General features: G+C 50.9%; 5 protein-coding genes across 5 annotated transcripts; 2 read left to right on the top strand and 3 right to left on the bottom strand.

The window, feature by feature from the left end:
• Positions 1–9693: 9693 nt before the first annotated feature.
• On the bottom strand, positions 9694–12030 carry LOC128270017 (actin-histidine N-methyltransferase-like). Its single transcript, XM_053007420.1, has 3 exons — positions 11984–12030; positions 10286–10570; positions 9694–10189 (listed from the first exon to the last, which is right to left on the bottom strand). Exons 1-3 carry the CDS (start codon positions 12028–12030, stop codon positions 9694–9696), a joined length of 828 nt encoding a protein of 275 aa, XP_052863380.1.
• A 1396-nt stretch (positions 12031–13426) lies between these two features.
• On the top strand, positions 13427–19404 carry LOC128270016 (uncharacterized). The gene is made up of 3 exons (XM_053007419.1): positions 13427–13507; positions 14963–18255; positions 18737–19404. Exons 1-2 carry the CDS (start codon positions 13427–13429, stop codon positions 18182–18184), a joined length of 3303 nt encoding a protein of 1100 aa, XP_052863379.1. The 3' UTR covers positions 18185–18255; positions 18737–19404.
• An 837-nt stretch (positions 19405–20241) lies between these two features.
• On the bottom strand, positions 20242–20946 carry LOC128270015 (actin-histidine N-methyltransferase-like). The gene has a single exon (XM_053007418.1). It carries the CDS (start codon positions 20944–20946, stop codon positions 20242–20244), a length of 705 nt encoding a protein of 234 aa, XP_052863378.1.
• A 1432-nt stretch (positions 20947–22378) lies between these two features.
• LOC128275102 (beta-1,3-galactosyltransferase 5) lies at positions 22379–23983 on the top strand. Its single transcript, XM_053013498.1, has 2 exons — positions 22379–22649; positions 22722–23983. Exons 1-2 carry the CDS (start codon positions 22379–22381, stop codon positions 23612–23614), a joined length of 1164 nt encoding a protein of 387 aa, XP_052869458.1. The 3' UTR covers positions 23615–23983.
• LOC128275101 (acid phosphatase type 7) lies at positions 23858–25779 on the bottom strand. The gene is made up of 3 exons (XM_053013497.1): positions 24958–25779; positions 24467–24887; positions 23858–24327 (listed from the first exon to the last, which is right to left on the bottom strand). Exons 1-3 carry the CDS (start codon positions 25596–25598, stop codon positions 24028–24030), a joined length of 1362 nt encoding a protein of 453 aa, XP_052869457.1. The 5' UTR covers positions 25599–25779; the 3' UTR covers positions 23858–24027.
• Positions 25780–25809: the final 30 nt, after the last annotated feature.

Below are 25809 nucleotides of genomic sequence, written 5' to 3'. Positions count from 1 at the left end.
TGGTTTTTCTGTGCCAATTATAGGTGTGCCCCCCCGTCCCATTATCAGTCAGGAATGGAAATTGCACAAAAAACGGCTTTTCCGTTCAGCTTGGTGAAAAAGTTGCAAAACGACGATTTCGTTCAGTTTGGTGAACTTTTGCCGGTAAGGTCCACGCTTAATTTTGGACTTGCTGTGGTTATTCTCGGACGCAATACGGGGAACACGGGCTCTCTAGATTATCTGTTCCAGGGGTTATTGCGTTTAGATTCCAGCGAACTGACACGAGGGCGCTCTGGCAAACGTTGCCCGAAATTGGGAAACGAAAATAGTACACCCAGCAGCCCCGGCGCCGGATGCTCGGTTTCCGTAAACTTAAACATTCATCAGCTTGAAAGCCACCTGTTCATAACCGGACAGGGGTTACAGAGAGCGCTGGGACCGACTTTAGGTTCCGTGGCTCTGCCATCCCTCGGCCCTACGCAATCGCCGGCAAACTCCGTGGAGACAAAGTATTTTCAACCGCCGCCCACGTTCCGGCTGCTGAAGCGAACGCTCCCGTGTACATTCCGTATTCCTCGCCCCAGAGGTGGTCCATAAAATATCTATTAAATTGTTCACAAATAAAAAGGAAATCTCGTCCTTCGATGCCGGGAAGATGTTTGGCGTTTTCGGTAGATAACAAAGCTTTCAGATGACACGGTCCGCACTCAAGACCGAAGAGCCTCGGAGGTCCCGGGAGGTGGCGAACATTTCGCATAAGCGGTGGCACGGTGGCAGCAGCGCACCGGGGCGTGTTCCTTCCGTTCCTTCGGGTGTGTGTGTATCAAACCGGTGCTCGGCGGGCACACTTACGCTCGAGAGACACGCGAGCATAAGCTAAAGCGATATTGATATGAATATTTTAATATGCTCCATACCGGGATTCGCGCAGCACCCCGGAGGCGTTTCGCTTCCCAACCGTCGTTCCCGGGGAGTTGCTCGCTCCAAGAGGCACTCGCCGTGTAGTGGCAGGCTCGCCTAACATCCGGTAGTTGTGCGGGAAGTGTTGCTTCGTCCTGTTGATCCGTCTCGTCCCGGAGACAGGATGATTTTGACGGCCGGGCTCCTGCCGGGGCGCTACATATCCCGGTGCTCCACTGCGCCGCACCCGAGTGATGATGATGATCAAATGAGTTTCAGTGATTTGGATTATGTATCGCAAAGCTGCCGGGTTCCACCTATGGTAAGCGCTTTTTATTGCCAGCCCTGTTTTTTGCCGGGAAGAGAAAGATGAAAGCCACGATGTATGTAGGCAGGATGTATTTCTAGCGCGCTGGAGTGGATGGGTTGTTGCTTTTGCCTGTCCGTCGGGAACCGAGTTTTCGGGACGTTTGGCACTTTGGACACCGAAGGTGACGGGGCAGGTTGCGATCGGGTCGTCGATGTTTTGCGCCATACTCCGTTTCTCGACGATGGCATCGGAATTATTGATTGTATAGATTAAGGTGTGCTGAAGAAAGGGCTTGCGTCGAAGTTGCAGATTGGTAACGAAGGGTTAGGAATATTGCATGCTTCTTAAAGCCCAATTTGGACTCGAAAAAAATAACTGAGAATGCATAAAAACTGCTCAAAGATTGTAGTAATTATCGATTGAAACATTAAATACCGGGGTCGGATGGAACAATCTTTCGAGCATTCGAAAACCGAAGCTTTTTTAAAAAAGGATTCAACACAGCTCCCGTTGTTCACGAGACCCCCCGATACGGGGCTGCAACACAAAAGTCGACTGAAGTCAGAAGAGGAACTATATATTTGACATCAACGCCACAACAACATGGTGGTCCCCGGGCGGATATATAAATCATTGAGGTGGAAAAAGAAAATATTGCAAACAAACACAGTGCCGGGACCCCCATCTTGAAGACTTATGTTGAAGCATAAATGCACTCCGCCAACAAGCTCCGATCGTGTCGTGTGAAGCCAGTCACGCCTCATCGTTGGCCGCGTTGAAACAAACATCCGTTCGGAGCGGGGGCCAAGATTTTTCAACCTTCCCCGGGCGCGCCACCCAGCGCTCCCCTTTTTTTGTATGGGGCACACATCACCAGCGACGGGGCACACATCACCAGCGACGGGACACACACAAAAAAACGCGGTGGAAACGAGCGATAGTTGATGCTGTTCGATCGATCAGCTTCAGATTTTCACCCGTCGAAGGGCCGTTTTCTACCGCACACGGGGCGGCATTGGTTCGCTTTTCGCAGTCCGTCATGCATGCAGTCGCATGCGGTGCATTCAGCGTGGCATGCAACATGCCGCATGCATCATGCATCATGTGGCGCCGGCCGCCCTTCCCGCGCGCGCCGCTCCCTCGAGGCGCAGTCGGTTTTCCGCTGCAGTCGATTTTCACCGAGCGCGCTTTTCATCCGGTGGCCGGTGCTGCACCACCTGGCTCTCGAGCACGGTTCGCTCGTTTCTTATTTGCTCCCCACCACTCTCGTAGCATTATTATATATCTCGCCGATCGCCGACCGGGACAGAACGAGCGCGGAGTGAAAACTAGTCCCGGGCGACATGAAAGCGAAAGAAAAAGATTTCTCTTTCGGCCGAGGCACGTTTGCGATCCGATCTCCCACGCTTCAATGAACCGGTTCGTGGACGGGGCCGCCATCCCCGGCGCGGCCGTTCACAGGCACAGGATCCGGGCGATTAAAAAGATGGAACCGAATCGAACCCATTTCGAAAGCCCCCCAGGGCACGGGGCGCATCGGATGCGAAAGACTTTTCCTTTTCAATTACCGCTCCTTACTGGGAAGGGTTTTCGAATACGTTACGAATCCCCTGATGGGGATTCGCCGTTTGTTTAAGCGTTCGGCTGAGTCCTGGCACCACGTTGCGCTGGCCGGTTCCCAGTTGGCGTTCGGCTGCGTTGTTGTGCATTGTTGAGATAATATTTACCACAAAGTTCATCGCACAGAACTGTGGGATGCACTTCAGAACCTTCGAGCGTCCTTTCGTTTTTGGTTTAATTTTTTATCACTGCAAAGAAAATACTTGAAGGTTTTTGTTGTGAGACACCATCGTGTGTTGCTTTAGTGTGGTTTAAACAACATACGCTATTATGCTAGCCTGCCGGAAGTGCGGATCGGGCGAATCTGCCGGACTTCAATTAACATGTCTGCGGTGGTGAATATAATCAGCCTCGGGACCCTGTTGACGCACGACAAACCACAATCAGCGTTTCACAATCAATCAATCAAACCACTAGACGCACTAGTTATCGAATGCTCTTCTGGTCACTTCTGGGGGCCAACAGACACCACGGAGAAGACCGATGGCCACCGTTCGCAGCCTGTTCCGCAAAGTGTGAACATTATTCAGTCATAAAGCCCGTACATTCGTGTATGATTATGTGCAGTTTTATGGGGCAATAATACACAACAGCAACAAAAAAAGGGAAACATCAAATTGGACAGACGGAAAAAGTGGGGAAACAAGACGCCTGTTTAAATTGGACACAAAACCACGAGCACAATAAAAATGGGAAATGAACAAAACCCAATTTAACACGGAAAATGAGACAGGAACAGCGTACACACGCCCGGACACGGAACAACTATATCAAAAGTCTCGCTAGTGGGGCGCAAAAAGTGACACAGAGCCATAACAAATGGAAGCCCTACGCCACTAGCCAGTTAAAAACGGACTGCCAAAACAATAGATAGCAACCACCGGATGCTGGAGGCCGCGGATGCGACCGGAATCCCCATTGGCAGACGGAGAATGTACATCAACTGCGTCACACGGTTGGCTCTTCACAGTGCAGTGCACACTTTCGGTAGATGTTGGCCCAACGCTGAAACAAGAACTGAAACACCAATAGAGTAGACAATAGAGTGCAAAAGATTGCTGGAAATAATGAAATAAAACTATGAGAAATTATTGTAAGATTTATAGGCCATCAACAAAGCCAAACATGAATAAAGCTGCTTATGAAAAGTTGCAAAAACAATTATTAACCAATAATCTATATATATAAAAGAGTACCGCGTTATTGTTATTCCTTTCAGAACTCAAGAACGGCTGAACCGATTTGGCTGAAAATTGGTGTGGAGGTAGCTTAGATCAAAGGGGGTAACATAGGATACTTTTTATAATCCGATCGCGTCACAATGAAGCCACAATACGCACAATGTGTTTTTTTTCATATGCAACGGGACAGACAGAGCACGCAACAGCAAACAATTGTTGGCTTCTCTTTCTCGCTGATGCAAGGTCCCCCCGCCCCCTTTCCCCATCCAAATAAGGTCGCCGCGATCTCTTCCACTGAGGCGGCATCGACAAACGATAGACAGAGAGCGAAACAGCAAGCAATTGTCTCTCTCTTGCGTATGCTTACATTCTCTCTCACGAACGCCGAATAGTTTGGCAAATTGTCAGCGAGTAAGAGAGCTCTGCGAGAGCGCCCCGCTCTCGCAGTTCGACAATTCGACGGCTCTCATATCTCCTTTCATCCTTCGCGTCGTAAAAAAATTAACGTGCGTGGAAATAATATTGAATACATTATTTTTAAGCACTTTCTTATTTCGATGAGTAATTTTAATCGTAGGGAAACATTTATCAGTAAGTATTTACTTAAAAATAGTGAAATTGTACCGTACAATGGTACACTACAATGATCCATTGTCCGTACCGTGTTTCATTTGAGATGGGTTCGAATGTTTGGATTTTTGTTTGTTTGGGAAAAGTAATGAAGGGTTAAATTCGTGTCAATTCCAGAAATCCTGATCTTGAGATAAATGAGGAGATACCAGCTAACAATTAGGAATGCCAGCGCCAAATCGTGAACTGAATGACGTACATAATCGAGATGTTTGGCGCATGTTGCGAGATGTTTTGGACGGGCAATGATTTTACTGTCCTGAAATTTCCGCCAAACACTGCCAGTAATTCCAAGATCAGCTGACGAAATGAAGTGCTTCTCTTCTTATTGGACAACGACCGTTGAACGGTTTTAGCCTGCACCAACCAGCGACAATGTTAATCTCTGATACTCTTTCTAAACGTTCGTTTTTACGGGCCGGGTTGTTAGTCCCGCGCCAACCCCCCTGGAACGCCGGAATCGGGAATCGAACCCATGGCCAGCTGCGATACAGGGACGAGCGTTACCGACTGCTCCTATCACCGGGGGCCCATTGCCTCTGGGGCGAAACAGAGTTCGCCGGGCCTGCTAGTAATTAACAAATAAACAAAACAGTAAGCAAAAGTTAATGAAAGTACCAGAACACCGAAGAAATGTTGCTAGAAAGATGCTAAGGACTGATTGGCACAGTTGACGCATAAAGTGTTTGAATTTTCCAAACAATTTGCTTGCACAGTTTAATTGCCATTGCCGGGGTCCATTGTTTGTGGCCGGGTGTGGCAGTGGATGTTCTCAGGTGCGCACTGGGAAAGAGCATCCAACCCGCGCCCGAACGAGGGTTCGATTCACAGGAGGCATCAGGCCCCCAATGTTGTGTGCGCTGTTTGGGCCACAGACTCTCGTCCTCGTCCTGGTGTGGTCCAAACATGGACAACATGGCCGCCGCAGAGCGAGTGAGTGCATCGTGTTGTTTGCACAGCTGGCGGAGACAGTAATAACTGTTAATCAAATTGGTGGTTCTAACGAGCGAAAAACGCAATTTACACCCGACCACCAACCGACGCGGTGCCGCCCAACCTCCGGGCTCCGGGTTATGTAGTGGCCTTTTTTTTTCCTCTCCACTTTATGAGACTGGGCCAACAGCCACAACAAAACAGGGGCCCCAACTAGTTGGTGATTACGATGCTGAAAATATGAACCGTGGACGCTAGTGCGCTTCCGGTTTTTGGATGGGTTCAAACAACAAAAAAGCGGCGTCCCTTTTGTGGGACGTTCGACTTCGGGCGGCCGTTCTGGGTTGGCTGGCCTGGCGTTCATATCAAAAACCATCTTCCTAACTGCCGGGGTTTGGGTTCTAAATGTTCACTCCACTCCACAGCGACGAGGTGCTTGAAGTTTGATGAACGAACGATCCGAACTGTCCGTTCGCTTGCGGCTGTTGTTTTTCTGGAAAATCTGAGAAAAAAAGAACGGTGCCCGCCGCGATAACGAAGGAGAGCACTAAACTGTTGCGATGCGAAGGTATGATAAACCTGCCGGAGGATTTTTCCGGAGTTATGCCCGTTTTCGCCGGTCGGTGAAAAATTACATTTCCACAGTAAATCCAATCACCCATCGCCGGGGGTCGTCCGGTGCCCTGCGAGTGGATGCTGTTTCGCCGGATTCGCCCCCGTCGGTGTCCGTCATAGGCAATCGTTTGGCGCTTTTAATCCAATTTCGACATCCCTTGGGTTCGGACTGAAACAACGCGCCGGGCCGCCGGTTGTGAGGTGTTTTTGGGGCTGGATTTTTATGCATCTCACGAAACGGTAGAGCACGGATTAATCGGAACGCAAATTAAATGCACCTTTCGATCCGGGACGTAGGTGAGCTCGTAGTACGTTGCTCGGAAGTTAAAACATCCCTCCCGAGGGCGATGCGTTAGTAGGCGTTGCGGCGGGCCTCGGAACGAGCGAGTGTTTGGCACATTTTGTTCGTAGCTCGATGTGACCGACCGAAAACGGTACGGTGGTGGCTAAGAAAATCTAATTTGCACCAATTTTCAACCGCTCTACCGGTAACGGATTTTCCTGGCCATCATACGCGCCGCCAGAGGGTCACACTGCCACCACTAACGGAGCACAGCGCCCAACGACGGTGACCTTTCAGCTAGCTGAAACCGATATCGCTTGCTGTGATCGTTGCCTGCGAACGCATAAAACACCGCCGCAATGTGTCGATTTTGAACATTTTATTTATCTAAACACTATCATGATATCGACGTGGCACCGTTCGAGGGTTGGGTGCCCGGTTTGTCCGGTGGCTCGAAATCGATGCTATCGAACGTGTCACGGTGACCGGACCAACGTACGCAACAGTTGTTTAATTAGCGCTTCGTGTAGGGGTTTCTGGCTTCCTTCCTGAGTAAACTTATCAAACGGTAAAACACAATAATTGCGCGATTGTATTGCATTTGTGGTCAAAATAAAACGGTGGTGGTGATTGACACTCCACCAGTATCCTGGTACGCTAACTAAGCAATTATTGGGTGATTTATATTTCAAAACATGTTGTGTTATGCTGGCGTAAACAGTGGCATCAAACATGTTAGTTCAGACCCAATAGAAGTACCAATTCCAAAAAGCTTCTAGACCCAAGTGGTCAACAAATGGAAGAGACAATGAATAATTTAGTACAAACATATTGACTACACAACACTGCTGTGTAATGAATTGTAATTTCGACTTCAATTCAAAAATATATTGTCCAAACCAAACAAAAATTTAAATTGCTAGAAAAATTCATTTAAAGCAATCCGTGCTGATAGTTAAAAGATCATCAAAAATATGAAAATGGTAAAGAAAAGTGGAAAAATGGAACCCTACACCTTAAGCACCAGCACCGCAAGCTAATACGTAAAGCGTCATAATAACGGTGCCTCCATTAAGCATACAGCATAAATTTTTAATTGCAAAAAAAACGTCCGAAAACACTTCACTGCGTTCCGATCGGTTAGCCGCATTTCAGTTACCGACCACTACTGGTTGGCGGTTGATGGTTTAACTAAAGTCCTCTTTAGCAACAACCCCATTCACCTGCCGTGTGACCGTGCCGTGGTACGCGAGATAAAGGGCGAGATCCAGTGCGGGGGCCGGCCAATCCACCTACCACCGAGGAGCGACCGCACTCGGGTGAAACGCGCGTTTCAAAATGGGTGACCCGTCCGTTACAAATTCTCGCTATCGGCGAACCCGGTGTGCTGCGACTGTCAACCCGTTCTCGTTGGCGCCCAGTTTGGCGGAAAAACATGCATAAATCAGCCTGTGCACAAATCGATTTAGGACTCGCCTCGCGCAACCATGTTGCCAACCAACCGACCGACCGACCGAGCGTTCTCGCCATTTTTTTGTGTGGACAATGCGTTGGCTTACCGCACCGAGCATTGTATGTTTTCACTTCACGAGTCCAGCACTGAAACCGTGTCGGGTCGGTTGGGTCGGGCGTTTGGGAGAATTGCCGGCCGGAGCGGTTACACCCCGCGGATTAGAATGGCGAATCGTCACCGATTGTGGTTGTGCGCTTCGTTTTAACGGTTCGCCCCGTTACCTGTCGCACCGGGACGCCGTTATGCTTTCAAGTTTCCTGTCGATAAGCTGCTTCTTGTAGTGGTTTTTACGAGCTGCTGCCGCGTGTTGTGTGATCCGTGTTCCGGTTGTTGCAAGTGCATTTCAATTTGCGACCACCCGCCGCGCTTGCATACAGTTTGCGGAACAATTTCTATATCGATCTTGGCTTAAAGGTGGAACCAAGGTTTTCTGTTACTACTTCCCGTGTCACCCAGGTAGGTGTTAGGTTTGAATTATAGCGTCGCGAAAGACAAGTTCGTTATACACAGTTTTGAATTTGTTGTGTCATGATCTACAGTCACAACACTGGATGCTGCCTCGGTGCTCCCGCCAACCCGGGGACCGCTAACTTACTAATGGCAAAGTTCAAATGTCACCTATTCGGTGTCAGCGCATCGATTGTGAAAATAAAAGCCCCACCAATCAGTGTCCGGGGCTGGATTGTCGCTTCCATTTTAGGTCCACACAGGTCCCTCGTTTCCTTTTCCGTGGCCACGTGGCGGTTGTCAGCCCGGCACTTTCCACTGTCTGCAACGTGACGATAGCGCTAAAGGAACGGAAAGGCGTAAATAAATGCATTGTTGCTGTAACATGTTAACATCAATCTCTCTCGCGCTGGCCGCAGTTGTTGCCCGCCCGCATTCATCGGACATCATTCATGCGGACAGGCGGACAAAAAAAAAGATGGAACCAGACAGACCGACCGGCCACCGGGAATCAACGGAACGGCAGATAAAACATGCGGTGCGTGCACTTTTCGCACCGCGTCAATTCAATTTAATTAACGCCCATTGGGGGCGATACTAAAATTAATTTAAATTGATTTTAAAACGTCCCACGGCCGTCCGTTTCCATCGGCGGCGTCGGAATTCGGTGTTGGATAAATTAAATTGTGATACAATTGTGTGTCGACGCGGGGCTGCGTTGTTGGTGCCATGGCGGATGTAACCCACAGGGTCGAATTGAGTTTAATTAATCGAGTTCATAAATAGTTTTTATTGAAAGAAACGCGGGTTTTTCGATTTCTTATTTGGTTTCGTGATACAACTCGTGTGACGGACTGGCGCGGGTTGACGCGGTCAGTCCGGATTTAGTAGATTAGTAGAAAGGGGAACGCTAAAGCAGTTTAGTGTGCTTAAGTATAGTATCGTGGCGTGTGGAAAGTGCTAATGATGCGGTTCTAGTGGATAAAGTCACGACCGAAGAGATCAACTGTAGCACCTCTCTAATCCTGTCTGACTTGTGCAAATGGAAAAAAATGATGCCGTCTCGAGGCAGCAAAGTCTTTAAAGTTCGTCAACCAAGCCCAGTAGCAGCAGCAGCAAAAACAAATGTTTAGAATCTGGGATTTCACTTCACAAAGCGTCTCATTCAAAGCGTCACCTCATCTCTGTGCGACTGTCGAGTGCCGTGTCCGAGTGCGTTTGGAGCGCGCTACTATTTGGTGTTATCGGTGGTAGCTATCACTGTTGGGGCGCCACCGTTTCAGCCGTCGATGAAGGCATTAAGCAGTCGCTTCTCGTGGAGCCGAAATTCAATCAGCAACCGGCGCAGATGATGTATCCGGTGGTGACTGTTTTCCTGCAGTAGCGCCTCGTCCTGCGCGATCGTTGTCGGGTAGCGGCGTAGAATGGTTTCCATTGCACTCGCCAACCACTGGCCCTGTCGCCGGCGCAGCTCTTCGGCGGTGGACTCGATAGGACATCCGGCCGGTGGCTCGAAGCGCGGACAGCACAATTCTTCTCGCGTGGCCGGTTCGACTGAGTCAATGTAATAGTCGAGCTCGTCCTCACCCAAGACGCTCACCCGGGACAGTGCGTACAGCTGGGGCGATAGTTGCTGGGCACCGAACTCCATCTTGCCCACCGTCGGCACCCCGAGCAGCTCCAACAGTTGGGCACGCTTGCGGTACAGCGTGTCGGCCCGGTTGAGCGCAAACAGTTTGACGATCCGGGTGTTGGGATTTTTTGCAAACGAAAACCTACCCAAAAAGGAGCGAGAAAGAACGTGAAAGACGAGCTGTGTTTCGGACGGTGGCCGGTGGTCTTTGAAATGCACTCCCGACCGAAGGACTTACCCATTGTGGACGAGAAACTCCGCATCGGTCCGCTTGCCGTAGTTGATGAAAATCGGCTCACCGGACTTGGGGCAGTCCGCCTGCAGGATGCTTTCCAGCTTCTCCAGCTTGGAGCAGTACGCCGTGTCGGTTACCAGGGCGGCACGTTTGTCGGCAGCGTCCGGCGTAACGTGGTTTGCCATGTCCCACAGCGGAATCAGGGCGAGCGTAAAGTCCAGCTCGTCGAACGTCGACAGGTTGACGGGCACCTTGTTCTGGCGGGTCATGACGGTCGAAACGGCCCAGCTGCGGGAGAGAAAATAGTTTGGTAAATGCTTCACAGAAACTACATTTCGCTAAACGGAATAATCAGTGGGGCCTTTCAGACTGTCCAACGGAGGATTGAGAACTGCAGGATCCACTTGCCTGATGTGTCAAGAAAAATGGGATATGGTTTTGACTGTTTTTAGGGGCTTCCTTTTCCCTCGATCGAAACGCCCACAGATTTTCAGCCATCAGAATCGCGGAAGGACCGCAACGTAAAGATTACCAACGAGATCTTATGCAATGTTTTTGAAATAAATCTACATTGTTTGTGGCTCCGAATTGAAATGAATAAGTTCACCCGCTCTTTGGCCGTCAAGTATTTATTAAGCAAATAAAGTAAACGTTTTCTGTACAATAAAATTGGGGCCACTTCAATAACCGCTCCGTACCAGGGTGTTCAAAAGACGCGCCAAATTGGTGAAATCAATTTTTCGGACCGTGAAAACCGTAAAAAGGATGGAAAAGTTTTTCGTGGAAAATTGCACCAGCAAATGGTTTCGCTTCCGAACTACCACCACCGGTGCAAACTTTCCTTCGCTGGACTCCGGCGGCGGTGGTGGCCAGTCGGACTGTCGCCTTTGAAGATTCTTGTTTTATCCCTTTCTCCGGAAATAGAAGTGAGAGATAAGACCACTGAACTTTAAAACTGCAGCTTAACGGAACTCGAAGGAACTGAAAGACCTGGAGGCGGTCCGATTTTTTTTTTCACGAAAAATCCCCTCTTTGCGTTACGATCGATGCATCGCACGTGCCGCTATAGCCAGTAGCCACCCGGCACGGCACGAACGACCATCTTGCCCCTTTAGGGCAATAATGCTAGCTATAAATACCTTTCATGTTGTACTGCCCACTGCCCGGGCCGGGCGATGGGGAGTCATAATGCAGTCAACGTTTCGAGATGACACTGGACACAACACGACAGCCTGGCACATTTGCACTCGGCAAATGCATTAACCTGACCAGGGCCTGGTGGTAGGCAGACTACCAATTCGTGGCGCTCGTGGAAGGCCACGCCAAGCCAGAGAAGACCGGAATGGTGTCGTAGCTCTGTCCGATGAGTGACCGGCGAGTGTGCAAACGTATAAAACTGTTTGCAAACATGTACACACAACACTCACATCCGAAACACTGCTGGCATAGCGCCACGTAGTGCCACACGTGCCACGTAGTCCGGAGCAGTAACTCATGTCCTTATTAGTAATCTTTAGAATTCCGACAAACTGCCCCAACTGAGGGCCAACTCTGTTGCTCTCTGTTTGCCAGACAATTTATAACCGATCGGCTTTACGGAGCGGCTGATGGTGCCGGGGCATTGTCTACGATAACACCCGACTGGGTACCACATCGTTGTGGAAATGAATGACTTGAGAACGACACGTTTGCCGGACTCACTGCTTTGGGATGCAGATGAGCTGTGCCAGGGCTGAATTTTGCTGCATCCTCTGCATCTGATTCCGACAGCATTCGAAGGCATATTTGTGGTGGCTCCCCAAAAAAGGGATCACACAATATGAAGTGAACCTGCCAGTTGCAGAACAGCAAAGCGTGGTGCATTCATCTGGGAACGTATCTCTGCAGCTGCCCGTAAACCACTGACCGCCGGAGCTTTAATTGTAAGACAGAAACTGCCAGTAGCTTCACAGCTGCTAGCTGCTTTCAACAATCAGACGACGACGGCCACTGCAGTCCCGTAATGTAAGCAGATTAAATTGGAACGATTATCGCCGTAAGCTTTCGAATGAGGTCTCGGTATTAACCAACTGTCTTTGATGTTTGTTGCAACCTCGTCGGTAACAAACACGGACAGAGAGATTTGAAGAGATTACCACAAAAGTATACCGAATTCGGATCGTTCCCTTGCTTCCGTTGCCGTCTCCAAACTTCTGTAAGGCCGTTCTGAAAATGGGAAGCTTTTGTAACAAACCAGGCGTCTCCATCGGATTCTTTTCGGGAATTTTCCATATATCACGCAGAGGCTAGGCGAAAATTCCACTTCACTTCAACGCGGCGCACAGTAAAAAGGACGTGTCGGGAAAATGCCATACATAAACAAACGATCGCTGCCCGCTGCCTGCTGTCGGTCCGTAAAAAAGGGGGGAACGATAAATAATTCTAAACATAAATATTTTGTTAAATTTCACGTTTCCCAAATACGCTTTCGCATACTTCGCAACGCGTCACATGAGTGGCTTTTTCTTGTTTTGTTGTTCTCGTACCCTCGGGTTGACCGTTTGCTGCCCTGGCCAAATTGATGGAAAATTCTAACCATCCTTCGTCGGACCATCAGCATCGTCGTCGGAAAAAGGGGGACGCTGATGATACAACAAACACTGGGAACAAATAAAAAGCTTTCCAGGCAGCGCTTCTTGTCGTCGTCGTCGGCGGCGGCGTAGGGCGGACGCTGAAAAAGGGATCACTCATCATAATCCTGGCCCCAGCACACACGACCGCACACACATACAAACCGAGCCGTGCCCTTGCAGCACCCTTTTTCCTAAACTCTTCTCCACGCTTGACCGATGTTCCGTAGCGCCGTCACCTCGGGGACACACACACACATCCGTTTGCGAGGTTGGCCCTTGGGACGATGATTAAATCAAGAGGCGAGACCTGCAGAAGGCAGGAAACCATGAAAATGAGGCAGGGATTAACAGTGTCTTGGTGCCCCTCGAAAGGGGTTCGTTTCGGTAAATTGCTTATCTTTCGACTTCTTTCGACACACGACGCCGTCAGCCCCCCGAAGGAAGAAGGTTGATGAAGCACTGGTTGGCGGCAATCAATATTTGCCCGCCTCCGGATCCGGTCATGATTTAGCAAAACGCATGGCTGCACTTTATGAGGGTGATCTACGTCTACGATCCGTATGGATTTGGGGGGGGCTGCTACCCCAAGCGAGTTTTACGACCCGGCGACCTGGTAACGCAACAGCTGCTGCCAGGCCTAATTTCACGGGGTACCGGGCCAGGCTCCGTTTTACAAACAAAATTCGCTCGCATCTTGACAAATTTTCGCTTTAAACGCGTCCAGGAGTGCGGACACAGAAAGGGCCCTTTTTGCAACAAAAGCGTGCTCTAATCATGGCGCACGTGTGGGGCTGTGAGTTGAGAGTTCTTCAATCCGCACCAAAAACAAACCTTGCCCCAGAAATCATCATAATTTATTGGGCCACTCGAGCGGGGTATTGGCCCCGGCCAGTCAGCAAAATGGTGGGGTGGCCTTTACTCTCGCTACCTGGACCTGGATTTGACCTAAAATGGTTGGAAAAGTTTTGCTGATTGACAAGCTGGAGCTGCTGCTACTACCACTACCGGAAGGATGAAAAGCCAGCCGGCCAGCCAAGCCAGCTTGTGTTTGTGTGTGGGAACCGCTGCAAACGGCACTTCCCGGACCATGTACCGCGAAACATGGGTTCAAACGGTTTTCGGTGGCGTGTGCGTTGGAACGGGCCCCGTTGTGTAGGTTTTTCCAGTACGATGTCTTAATTGCTTTTTCGTGTTTTTTTCCTTCTTCGCTTCGGTTTGTGGTGGCTCAAAATAGAAGAAAAAAAAGGGGATCAAATGAGCAATAAGTGAATTTGGACCACAACCAACTAAAGTTACATCTGGTCGTGGAATGGTTTTTGTTTGTTTTGGGTTTCGATTCCTTTTTGGCCATTTTTCAAACCACATTCAATTTATTTATTTTTAAAAATAATTCATCCCATCCAAACACACTCCCGTTCGGTCAATCGAATCGATTATTGTCGCGGCCTCTCCTCTTGACTCAAATGGTCCGATGGCCTGTGAAGCTTATTATATGTGCAGGGCTAATGGCGTACCGTAACACTTTGTCAATTACAAATCGATTTTGCTCTTGCCCGACCGGCGGAGGAAGTCTTTACCTTCCGTTCAGGTCAGCGAGGTCGGAATATTAAAGTAAACCCATCGCCGTGGACTTCGGTTGAGAATGCGTTGCAATGTCGTATGTCGGCAGCTCCGGTTGGGTGGAACCGGGTAACCTGTTTAACATTCGTTGCAGCTTAACCGACGACCGGACCGGGGATCGATATCGGATCGATTTTTGCAATATTCCATCCATTCCCTCTGACTGGTGCATTAGCGTGTCAAACCTTCCGGTGGCCATTAGAGAGGTGGCCGCCCGTGACAGGCAACCCCAATCGGAAGTGGCATGATTGGACTCTTTAAATGGATTAAAATACGCAAAACGGGAAATGCAATTCCTCTGCTCTCGAAATTGGTTCGAATGCTGAGAGAGAGACAATTCCGAGAAACGTCAAATTAATGAAGTTTTCTATGCCCGACCAGCTGACTTTCTCCCCACTCCCTGAGGTTTGTCTAATTTGCTACCGATGCTTCCGTACCACCCCGACAGGCATTGTCGTTGACGACACAGCTGGCCGACGATCCAACCGCCAGCGCGTTGCAGCCACTGGCCGGCGGCGGCAGCCGGAACGATCCGACCTCGGTACCGTCGGCGGCAGCGCTGCCCCCCTCCATGGAGGGGGCTGTGGCCGATGGCCGTCGGCGGCGTCGCCTAGGCCGGAAGCGCAAGCGACGTCCACTGCAGGAGGACTACTGGTCGTTGGGTGATGGTAAAGCGATGGATGAATTTGAACCGATCGCGGGTCCCAGCGATCCGTCGCCACCGAGTGGCGGAAGGATGTCCGACCGCAAGCGTCTTCCGTACGCCGGGGCAGCCGCTTCACGTTGGGAAGGCATCGGGCCGCAGAGGAAACCTTCCGAAGGTAAGCTGGGAGGCCGACCGTCGGACAGCCAGCCGCCGGGCCACCATCATCGGTTGCTGGGGCGACCAAACGACTGGATGGACAACCCGTACACGGATGCCGGAGGGGGAACGGCGGCCATGTATCAGCGCCGGGTCGTTCCACCGACGGCGACGAGTGGGAATTTTGCCCCTATTGATTCGAATAGGGCACGAAAAGTTCCCGCCATGCGCCAACCGGAACAACAGCCGTCGGCGCCGTCGCCAGGTGCCACCGGAGGAGGTCATAAGGCCTACCGAAAGCCGTACTCCCGGCGCAACGAGGAAACGTCGGGCGAAAGCTCGAACGAAGCGACAGGGCCACGATTGTCACCGGCACCGACCACCGATCTGAAGGCACTGCTCAAGCAATCGGACGGCAGCCTGAGTCTGAGCGAGATACTGCAACAGCGCAACATTTCCCTGCAGGATCTCATCAAGGGCAAGCAGATGGCACTGGCCGCCCTCACCCAGAGCCCGCTCGACGTGACGACCACGACGGGGCGCCTGTCGGACGATGATACGACCACAGTGTCGCCGACCCTAGCGAGCGTGCGATTCCGGGTGAGCGAAGAGTTTGTCACTAACCGTTCACCAGTGGCCGCAGCCGTCACTGTCGCAGAGCAGGACGAGAACCATCTACCATCCGGGTCCGGAACATCCGAAACGCCGCCGCCGACGAAAGGGAAACATCCACAGCTTGTAGCTCAGCCGGAGGACGATACAAACAACTCCGTGGACGATGTTGTCCCAAGCCGGGCGGCATCGGACGATGACACGGGAGTGGCCATTTTTCCGACGGTAGAAATAAAGCAGCTTGCCCTCAACCCGGTTCTGCCGGTGGTGAAAGAGACACCGGAACAGCGGATGCGTCCGATTAAGGGTGTCGCCTCGCGGATACGGCCCGATCTGAGCAACACGCACATTCGCACCGACCCGGTGGCACCTTTGGGACGCTTCCCGGAGACCGTTACAACGCCGTCGTCCCCCACTGCCGCCACAAACGGGAGCCCAACGATCTCATCGTTTCTGTTGGCCACATCGACGGCACGTGAACGATGGACACCATCGGCCAGTCTCGTCGAACGCCACCGGGAGCAACTGCAGCATAAACAACAGTCCCTGGTGACGGGCTCCACCGAACAGGCACCGATGGCCGACGAGCTCGTGTCAAGACCACGCTCGGCCGAGTCGAGCTCGTCGCTTCCGGAGGCGGAAGCGATGGTCGGCCCCGAGCGTCACCATCTGTTGCGAGTGCCAAAGCTGAAGGCAAGAATCGCCATCAAACCACGGCTTCCGAATGCTGTGGCCGCAACGGCAGCAGGAGTGGAGCAGTCATCGACGGCCTCACCGGTGCCGAAGGTTACGGAGGAAGAGCCCGATCGTTTCAATCTGTCTGACGTTGAGTTAACCGATGACAGCGGCGCCCAGGAGCTAACTCCCGGTGGTGGTAGTGATGGCGTCAGGCCAAGTAGCAGCAGCAGCAGCAAAAATAGCTCTACCTCTACCAGTCAATCACGGCGTCAGCAGCGCTTAAACGACGACGAACCGGAATTGAACATTATCGAAAAGTTTACCTCGTTCGCGGACCCCCCGTCGGCACCGTCTTCGGTCTCCTCGCCCGTCGGTCAGGATGAGGATGAGGATGCGGAACAGGCAGTCGCGGAATTGATCGGCCGCATTAGCGAGCACACGCAACGCTCGTTCACGGATAGTTTGGAGGACTTTTATCGCGACGTCACCGAGAGCAATCCGTCGCTGTTTAACGACCTGTCGCCGGTCGCCAGCTCGGACGATCGGCGGGAGCTGCTCGAGTTGATGGAAGACCGCAGGATCGGGTCCCGGCTAGCGAAGGTCCTATCGCAGCGTAACATGACCTTGGAGCAGCTGCTGGAGCACCGACGCCGGGGCTCGAGCCAACTGCACCTGGCCGAGATCGCAAATGGGAAGGTGAAACCGATCGACGACAAGATCGACATTGTGACGGCGTTCGAGCACTTTCCGCGCTTCAACATCGGCAACCTGCGCAGCATCCGGCCGGACGACATCAAGCTCGATTCGCAGGGTTTCAGCTACTTCACGTCCATCATCAACATCCGGCCGTCGGCCGACGATGGGTACAAGGAAGCGCGCGCACTACACGCGGGTCGCCAGTGGGGCAGTAGACGGCATCCGGCGGCGGTCGCCGAGGGGCCCTCGGTGTATCCGGCCAACCACCGCAGCAGCAGCGATGGTCATTTTTTAGCCAGAGGCGGATCGAAGGATAGGCTGCTCGTGCCTTCGAGAATATCCGCCGCCACGGGTCCGTACGAGCGGCCGGGGGAACAAAGCGAGGAACAGATGGGCGCGGCGGACAGTGATCTGCTGGACCTGGAGCTGTCGGGGCACGGCTTTCAGCACCAGCACCACCGCGCTGGTGGTGGGTCGGTAATGATCGAGAGCACCTCGATGCCGGCCGGTGTGCGATCGGCCATCGTGGCCAGTTCCGCCATCGTCGGTGTGTCGTTGGCCATCTTCATCAGCATCTACGTCGTCTGCAGGTTGCGCCAGCGGCGACGCAGCAAACTGAACTACACGGAGAATTTCAACATGGCCAAGGGTCGGCTGCCCATCATCCACAGTTCGACGACGACGACGGACGGTCGCAAGAGTTCCGCGTCCGGCCGGTCAAACGTCAGCAGCCTCGGCACGGAACAGCAGGTCGTCTACACGACGCACCGCGCCCTGATGACGGGCGGACAGCCCGATAGTGGAAGACCGACCGATACGATGGATTCGAACAACTCGCTAGACGTGCAGGACTACCTTTGGGACCGCAAACCGTTCCAGTAGAGATCAACCGAGCGTCCAGGATCCGAACGGCGATCTTATCCGGTTATGGTGACGATCCTTTCTTATCCAAGGTAAGTGAACTTGGAACTTAGAAATAATGCAGCAATTTCTTATTGGTGGTGGTTTAGTTTTATCAGAGGAACTATTGTTTTTTCGTACATAGCGTTGAACTTAACATTGGCAGAGAAAACTAGCAAATTTGGGTCGATATCGCACCGATGCCGTCTTTTCGACGATGGTTTTGGCCATCTCCGTTGAAGTGTGGTATGTGGGCAAATTTACCAAAACTCCAAACTCCAAACATTGCGAAACTTTTGCACCATTTTCCACCACTTCTCAGCCTTCAGCGCCGGGTATGGGTGCTAATTTCGGGAGCCAGTTTTGGCAAAAGATGCAATTTAATTACCCCAATCTTTCGGGAAGAGGATTTCGAAAGTTAATATTAAACTCGTATCGACAGTAGCGCCTCGAGTGTGTGTGTGTGTTTCTGGGCTCCGTTCCATTTTCCTACCCCCTAACTTACACTCCATTCTTATGGTTTCGTCTATGCAGATTGGCCTTATCTAACCCGAAGGATACCGAGCGTCGGAACTCCTGGAACCTCATCTCTGATCTCGAACACCGAAGGAAGTCGGCACAAGTGTGTATGTGTGTGTGTGTGTGTGTGTGCTTGTGTGTCCGGGGCCAAGGAAAAGGGTAAGATGATGTGCTAATGAAGGGGTATGTATGATAACGAAGGTGCAAACAACATGCCAGCCAACGGGGGATCGTCTCCTAAGGAAAGCCCAGCGAATGCGCATACAAAAGTTTTATGTTTCGGAATGGTGGTGTTACATGCGTTTTGTTGGACGACGACGACGGTACAGGCGATTGCCAAGGCGAAGATGCTGCAGCTGAAACGAAGAAACCGAAGGCGAGTCCGGAACCACTGTTCCGGAACAATCCGGAGCTGAAAGCCACAGAGTAGCAGCAGCAGCAGGCGAAAGAAAGGCTTTCCCTCCAGCTTTACGCAGAGGTTCTCGAGAGCGTTTGTCGAGAGTGCAACGAGGCGGAACCCTCTCATGCAGTCACGCCTGGACCGGCAAAACTTTTACAGCAGCCTTTACCACTAACGGCCCCCGGGCATCCGCCGCCGGGGCTACCTCCGCGTCTCCGGCCGGCAATGCTGGCGAATTGGTGGTTTAATTATTGACTGCATCGTACACAGTCCGAAGAGAAACGTCAGGATGGCCCTTTCGACGCCGTACGAGTGCAAAATTGACCGCAAATTGATTACAACCGGAACGAGGGATTTAGAGAGCGGAGTGGGATGATCCTTTTCAAATCAATCCAGCGGGGGCAGGCAGGGTTACAGGCCGCCGGTTGGCAGGGTGCTGACGTTTGATGGATGAGAAAGTTTGCCTTCCTGACCGGGCATGGCCACACGAGAATTACAAGCGCCAAAAGTTCTGCACCGACACATTCCGGTGGTGCAGTAAAAGAGAGAGCGAGAGGGAGAGAGATAACAAAAGAGTAGCAGTTAGAAGAGCTAACGTCACGTTAATCTTGTAAGATATACAAACCAATGTGCAATATTACAATGTTCGATGCGAGAATAATTAATAACTGTAACAACACTTTTCAAGCGCCACCTGGCTAGGAATCTATCACGACCGGCGTGTACTAATTAGGAAAGTAGTTTAATTTATAAACATAAAAAAACGGTAATCATAGCGCGTCAACGCCGCCAATAGTGATCCATACAAAATACGTATCGTAAGCCCCAAAGTAGGCGCGGTGACATAGGTGCAAACGTGCACTAGGATTCTCGATAAGATAAGGTAAGCGACCGGTAAGATGGTGAGAGTAGCAAACTCAGAAACACAATAAAGTATGATTTAGCCATTTGTGGATGGGCTGCTATGTTTTTTTTTCATCGAAACGGTAAACGGTCACGGTAAGTTTCAACCTGTACGCCTCACTCACTTCTTTCGACTTGGTTTTTGGATAATCTAGTTCTCCTTTGTACGGTCGAATGTCGCGATTTTCAAAGCCTTAGCATTCTTGATTTTCTCAACTCACCGAAAGATATCGTACGTAAAGGTGAGCTTCAGGGCGTCCACCTTATCCTGTACAAACTTTTTGATGAACCCGTACTGTCGGGCAATGTTTTTGCACAGCTTCAGCGCCGACTCCAAGGCTGCCGTTTCGCGCAGTTCAATCATATCCTCCGGCGTGTAGTAGAGCGGCGTAGTGTACCGTTCCGGTAGCACGTCCAGGTACGGCTTCCAGAAGCTGTCCTTCCGAAACCGTTCCATGATGAGCGCGAGAGCCAGTATAATGTTGCCCTGTTCCTTCATCATCGCACCGGGCATCAGCTCGAGTACCTGCCGGTAGGGTTGCTCGTTGTTGACGTAGAAAAAGAGCGCCCGCGGAACTTCGATCACACTTTCTCCGGCACCGATTGGCCCCGTCGATTCCAGCCCGAGGCCACCGTAGATCGGATGGTCCATGATGCGTACCTTGCCACAGAAGCACCCGTTAGCGGTGGCCCACTGGACGAATCGATCGACATTATCCGCCCGGGGTCGTCCGTTGGTCGTGCGCAGCTTCAGTTCCGACTCGAGCCGTCGGATGCGTTCCAGCACGGCGTACATTTCTCGGTGCTGCGCCAGCTGCTCCGTGAGTGTGTTTGCATCTTTGAATCCGAGTGGCACGAGCTGGTCGACGAGATCGTTCAGTTCCAACTGTTTGCCCATCGGCAGCGCTTTTCTACTGCTCATAGTAACGAAGAGTTCTATTTTCCGCCGGTCTCGTGCCGTGCCGTATAAACCCTGTAATCGCCGGTTTCGTTCCCAGCACGCCGCCTCACGCCGTTATATAGCTTGTCACACTGATTTATGTATTTTTGAAAGTTTCCTCTCCCCGAGGATATTTATCACTTACGCACGACGCCGCACGAACCGATTTTTTTTTGGGTGCGCGTGAGAATGTGGGACGATAGCGAAAAAAACCTGCCACTCCCAGAACCGAACAGGCCAGTGCTAGAGTGTGCGATGGATGGACAAAAATAGATTCAAAACATGAATCGTGTGCCTCGGTTACTGCGACTGCGATTGCTGCTGCTCCGTGAGGCGGAAAGCGGTTCCGCCTTGGTTCCCGTTCTCCGTTTACCGTTCTTCCTGGCTAGACGGGAAGAGTTAGGAAACACGACACCGACGTTGCACAAATTCCGATACGTGGGACAATTGCTAGCGTACGCCTCGCAGCACTGTGCTCACCCCACGAGGTGATATCGTAATTTTGAACCAATCAACCGCGGTTAGCTTGCAGCACAGAGGAGCATTTGGGGTATTCGGAAAGTTGACGGGTATTTACGTAAACAACGCGTAAATTACCGGCACTGCCACGGAATACCTCACAAATCACGGCTCGTGGCCGGCGCGGTGCAATTGAACTGACCGCGAAACCGGTTCGTGAACGTGTCTAGGACTAGGCGCTACCACGAGAACCACTTTTTCGAAAGTATTTCAACCACCGAAATGCCGGAACTGAATCGAGTACGCGTAGCAAATCCGGCGTTTTTGTTGTGGGCCGGAGCAACTCTGACAGACTAAATGCTGGAACCGGTACCGGTGTAGTGATGGGCATGCGCCGGTAGTGAAGAGCGTAATTCAATAAGGTATTTTTGTATTTAAAAAACAGTGCTTTTGCTACTTTAGTACCAAACCCAACCCTTAAGAGACATTCGATGTTAAATAATAATTTTCATAAATGAAGTTCAAGACAAAGTGTACACGCGGTGTGTTTTATTGATGGTTAATGAAGAAACATACATGGCTATCGTTAATAAACGAATGCTAACTCTTCTGTTTAGTTATTGTGGCTAATATCGCAGAATATTAACTACTTTTTCTGTTTCTGTTTTGCAACAAAAGCAACAGGTAAAAACGGAATACCATCCGTGATTCAAAGAACCGGTTCGAATCGGTTATGGCGTTCCCAGTCTGTCATTGTGTGTGGTTTGTTTACTAACAATGGATCATAAGCAAATGTTTTGGACACAGTTACGTGCCATCGGATAGATTTATTAGTTTTATTTCCGTATTTTTGCTTACAACTTTTTGTACCAGCCACCGAAATTTGCCAGTGCTTTCCCGACTGACCACAAAGATCGTTACAGATGTGCCCTGCGGTAGACATTTCACGGTCGTGATGAGAAAATTCCACCGTTTCCTTATCACCGTCGTTGCATTTGGTATCCTGTACGGGGTTTATCGCCACTCGTTCGGTACCAAGGGCAGCTTTCTGAATCTGCTACCACAGGAGAACGATCAATTTCTTTCGCAAACGCACCGACAGCTGAATGCGGTAGATCCACGAGAGCGCCCGATTGATTTGTCCCGCCTGTCGAATTTCACCGGATTTGAGTATCGAATTGCGAACGACATTTGCAAGGAAAACAATAGCTTTTCGGACCTGTTGGGTATGGAAGTAAGAAAGTAAGTGCCATGGTTGATGATTAATGTCATTTCTTGTATCTGTTCCTACTGTGCAGGTGTAATACTAGTCACTTCGTACGTCGGTCACGATGACCTTCGTTCGGCACACAGACAGGCGATTTCGCAGCAAAAGCTGCTCTCCATGGGATTGCTGCGAATATTCTCACTGGCCATCATTCCACTATCGGAACGCTTCATCCGACAGCCAGCCATCGAAGCCGAGCAGCGTCTCCACGGTGATCTGATTCAGGGCAACTTTGACGAAGCATATCGCAATCTCACCTACAAACACCTTATGAGCTTACAATGGGCCACACACAGATGCCGCGGGGCAAAGTACATTATCAAAATGGACGACGATATTGTGTTCGATCCGTTTTACATCCAGAACCATCTGTCGGATCTGAGTCAGCGGGACGAGCGCCACTTACTGGCGGGCTACACGTTTCGCAACAAGAAAGTGATCCGGTTACGGGCCAACAAGTGGTACGTTTCGCGGAACGAATACTCCCGCGATGTTTACCCGCCGTACCTGTCCGGGTGGCTTTACATCACCAACCAATGGACGGCGCGGGCCTTACTAGCGGAATCTCAGGAGGCACCATTTTTCTGGATCGACGACACGTTCATCACGGGTGTGCTCGCCGAACGCTTGAAACTACCTCTCACCGTGCTTAATCGCTGGTTTAGTGCCAATTCCGAGTTTTTGGACTGCTGCATTCGCGATATGAAGCGGTACGCGTATCAGTGCGATTACTACGTCGGTCCAAACGGAGGAAACGGGAAGCTTATAATGGAGTTCGTGCAAGAGCTGGAGCGTTGCTATGACAATGCGTGTTACCAGCGGCCCGCCGGAAAATCACTCACCGCCACCTGCGTAGCAGAGTACAGGAATCTACCGGCAAGTTCCGACCACGGAACGGCCATGATTAGCCAGATGAAACTGTAAAATTGTTTTGATGTACGTCTTAGAGAAACCCGTCGATGGATACTTGCCATTACCGAAAGAATCTTTCTCCAAAATGTGCCACAAAAACAAGCCAATCCTCACATAGTTCACTCACGTCCGTCCTTATCGTGTTGCACACTTAGTATAACAGAGTAATGCCATTATTTTAACCACACGTCAGGAGGGAGAAATTTTATGAAAAGGGTAAAATGTAATTACAAACGGTTGAAGACAGTATTATTCAAGTATCATCATTCCCCAGAACGCACTGATAAATCAACCTGTGATACACACCGATACAGCCAACGTTTGGATACGCCTGTTACCGATATTTATCACACTGCGTTTTGTGTTTACTTTATTTGGTTCAATAAAATTTTGTCTAAAACAGTCGACTATTACAGTCACACGGCCTACTGCCCACGGCGATCACGTTCCAGCAGCTGTTTGTACGGCAAATGCTCATCCTTGATGATGGTGAATGAATCGATGACGGCGCCTTCTTTGTCTACCGAAATCTGCTCAAAGTACAGATGGGTGCCATTGATCGCCTTCATGCGCGTGTAACCATAATCCCGACTATGGATGGCACTCCATTCGGGAATCTTGCGAATGAACGGTTCCCTTCCCTCCTTGCAACCGGCCGAGCCTGTTACGAGGTGCACCGGAGCGCGCGGATTACGGTACGGTTCTTCGTACGATCCATTATAGACCTGAAACGAAGCAATATGAATAGCCCTAGACTGTCAGTACTTTAGCAAAGCGATAGATAAAGCCACAACAGTGCACATACAGTGGAACGGAGGGCAAAACGAAAATAAATCGTTACTGCCCTTCTGTCGGTCACTTTACCTTGTAATCGTAGATCGGAAACAGCCGTTCGTACGAGTGCTCGTGAGCCCAGATCTCCACGTCCACACCGTGCTCGTAAAACAGATCCTCGAGCCCGAACCAGTGCAGAAACGGGAGACCAACGCGCACGAGCGTTTCACTGTGAGTGCAATCGTTATCGTTATCGTTGCTACAGTACATCGGTCGGTGGCCAAACGTGATAATCCACGGACGCGCTCGGCGGTTCTCTGGCTTATTTGCTTCTTCAAGATCACGCCGCAGCCACTCGTACTGGTTGACCAGCGGTTTGATGCCGTAGTTCAAAAAATAGTACACTTCAGTCGAAAAGCCGATAAAATGTACCGGTCCTAGGTTGAAGCTGTACATCATGCTCTCCGTACCACCCGGCATACTGAACCGTGCCCGATAGTTGGAGAAGTTACTGGCAGAACGAAAGAAAACATAGTAATCCAAATGGCAACCCGGCAGGGCAGGGCTTTCGTGTTACTCACTATTTCTCCTCGTGATTGCCGGCACAGACCATGTATGGGGTGTAAGCAGCGATCGACTGGATTTGGTTCATAAACTGATCGCCGACGAGTGCATTTTGCGAGTTCATGTCGTACGCAAAGTCTCCTACGTGGACGATCGCATCGTACAGGTGGCGTTGTGTGTCCTCCTGCAGGCGCGCCATCGATTGGGCGTTTTCATTGCCCATATCGCCGAAAATGGCAAACGACGGAGACCAATCGGAACCGGCCGGAGTCGTGTGGAAGTAAAATTCGGCCGACCAACCCCACCGACTGCCGGCGTGGTACTCGTAGCGGGACGATGGTTGCAAGTCGCGCAACACGACCCGATGGATGTACTGCGTGTGACGCCCAGCTCCGCCGTCGACAAACTTTTCCTCCGTTCCGGTGGCGCTCAGGATGAGCCCACCGATGCCGTACTCGACGATCGATTCGTTCGTTGCCGTCATAGTGCTCCAGGTGACGACGATTTCGAGCGGCGATTCACCGAACGAAAGGTGAACCTGTTCCGGTTGGTAGTAAAACACTTGTCCTTGAGCGCCATTTCGGTTGAGGATGGCGAACAATGCCAGGAGCACCACTAACGCTGCGGATCTGCGCATTTGGTGCGTCTTTATGGGCATTGTGCAAATATGGAATGCCGAAGATTATCACCAGCCCCTTCGGGTTTCGCAGACAACTGAATACTGATGCGTTTGGAGCGTGTTCTGTTCTCGCTGAATGCAAAACACTTTCGACCACCCCCCGTCGCCAATAATCGGTGACGGTGATAAGGAAGAAAGATAACACTATTTTTACTTCAATGTCAGCGATTGCCTTTGTTTTGTTTTGCGC

Source organism: Anopheles cruzii, chromosome 3, assembly GCF_943734635.1.
Source record: "Anopheles cruzii chromosome 3, idAnoCruzAS_RS32_06, whole genome shotgun sequence".
NCBI classification, from domain to species: Eukaryota; Metazoa; Arthropoda; class Insecta; order Diptera; family Culicidae; genus Anopheles; species Anopheles cruzii.
The sequence above is the reverse complement of the archived record's forward strand: the minus strand, read 5'-3'. Positions and strand labels throughout refer to the sequence as shown.

Excerpts from the sequence above, each read along its gene's own strand:
- LOC128270016 (XM_053007419.1), top strand. The coding sequence starts at position 13,427 with ATGAGGGTGATCTACGTCTACGATCCGTATGGATTTGGGGGGGGCTGC. Across the intron at positions 13,508-14,962 it reads TTTTACGACCCGGCGACCTG|GCATTGTCGTTGACGACACA; the intron begins GTAACGCAACAG and ends CCACCCCGACAG.
- LOC128270017 (XM_053007420.1), bottom strand. The coding sequence starts at position 12,030 with ATGCAGCAAAATTCAGCCCTGGCACAGCTCATCTGCATCCCAAAGCA. Across the intron at positions 10,571-11,983 it reads CTCATCTGCATCCCAAAGCA|CTGGGCCGTTTCGACCGTCA; the intron begins GTGAGTCCGGCA and ends TCTCTCCCGCAG. Across the intron at positions 10,190-10,285 it reads GAGTTTCTCGTCCACAATGG|GTTTTCGTTTGCAAAAAATC; the intron begins GTAAGTCCTTCG and ends CTTTTTGGGTAG.
- LOC128275102 (XM_053013498.1), top strand. The coding sequence starts at position 22,379 with ATGAGAAAATTCCACCGTTTCCTTATCACCGTCGTTGCATTTGGTATC. Across the intron at positions 22,650-22,721 it reads TAGCTTTTCGGACCTGTTGG|GTGTAATACTAGTCACTTCG; the intron begins GTATGGAAGTAA and ends CCTACTGTGCAG.
- LOC128270015 (XM_053007418.1), bottom strand. The coding sequence starts at position 20,946 with ATGAGCAGTAGAAAAGCGCTGCCGATGGGCAAACAGTTGGAACTGAAC.
- LOC128275101 (XM_053013497.1), bottom strand. The coding sequence starts at position 25,598 with ATGCCCATAAAGACGCACCAAATGCGCAGATCCGCAGCGTTAGTGGTG. Across the intron at positions 24,888-24,957 it reads GGCAATCACGAGGAGAAATA|TAACTTCTCCAACTATCGGG; the intron begins GTGAGTAACACG and ends TCGTTCTGCCAG. Across the intron at positions 24,328-24,466 it reads TTCCGATCTACGATTACAAG|GTCTATAATGGATCGTACGA; the intron begins GTAAAGTGACCG and ends GCTTCGTTTCAG.